Consider the following 263-nt stretch of genomic DNA (forward strand, 5'->3'; position numbering starts at 1 on the left):
CGCCGTGACCTCCTGGGTGGGCATTGCCCGGCTCTTCGCCGTCGTGTTGTCCTGCATTGCCTTCAGCTTGGTGGCTTCCACCGGGGACTTCGGAGGTCCCTACGGCACGTGGTGCATGTTCACCTGGTGCTTCTGCTTCGCCGTGACGCTGCTGGTGCTGGTGCTGGAGCTGCTGGAGCTCTACCCCAAGCTGCCACTCTCCTGGGATGACTTCACCTCAGCTTTTTCCATGCTGGCAGCGGTGATGATCTTCACCACCTCCG

At 62.0% G+C, this 263-nt stretch overlaps 1 protein-coding gene across 1 annotated transcript in view; it reads left to right on the forward strand.

Moving 5' to 3' along the window:
- Positions 1-4: 4 nt before the first annotated feature.
- The window catches only part of LOC104275554 (myeloid-associated differentiation marker-like), a gene marked incomplete at both ends in the record, with an annotated part of 628 nt that continues 369 nt past the window's right edge, over positions 5-263 (forward strand). The window contains one exon of the mRNA XM_009871540.1: positions 5-262. Coding sequence (XP_009869842.1) covers positions 5-262 — 258 coding nt within the window. The remainder of the gene's footprint in view (position 263) is intronic.

Source organism: Apaloderma vittatum, unplaced genomic scaffold (assembly GCF_000703405.1).
Source record: "Apaloderma vittatum isolate BGI_N311 unplaced genomic scaffold, ASM70340v1 scaffold35076, whole genome shotgun sequence".
In the NCBI taxonomy this organism is placed as follows: domain Eukaryota; kingdom Metazoa; phylum Chordata; class Aves; order Trogoniformes; family Trogonidae; genus Apaloderma; species Apaloderma vittatum.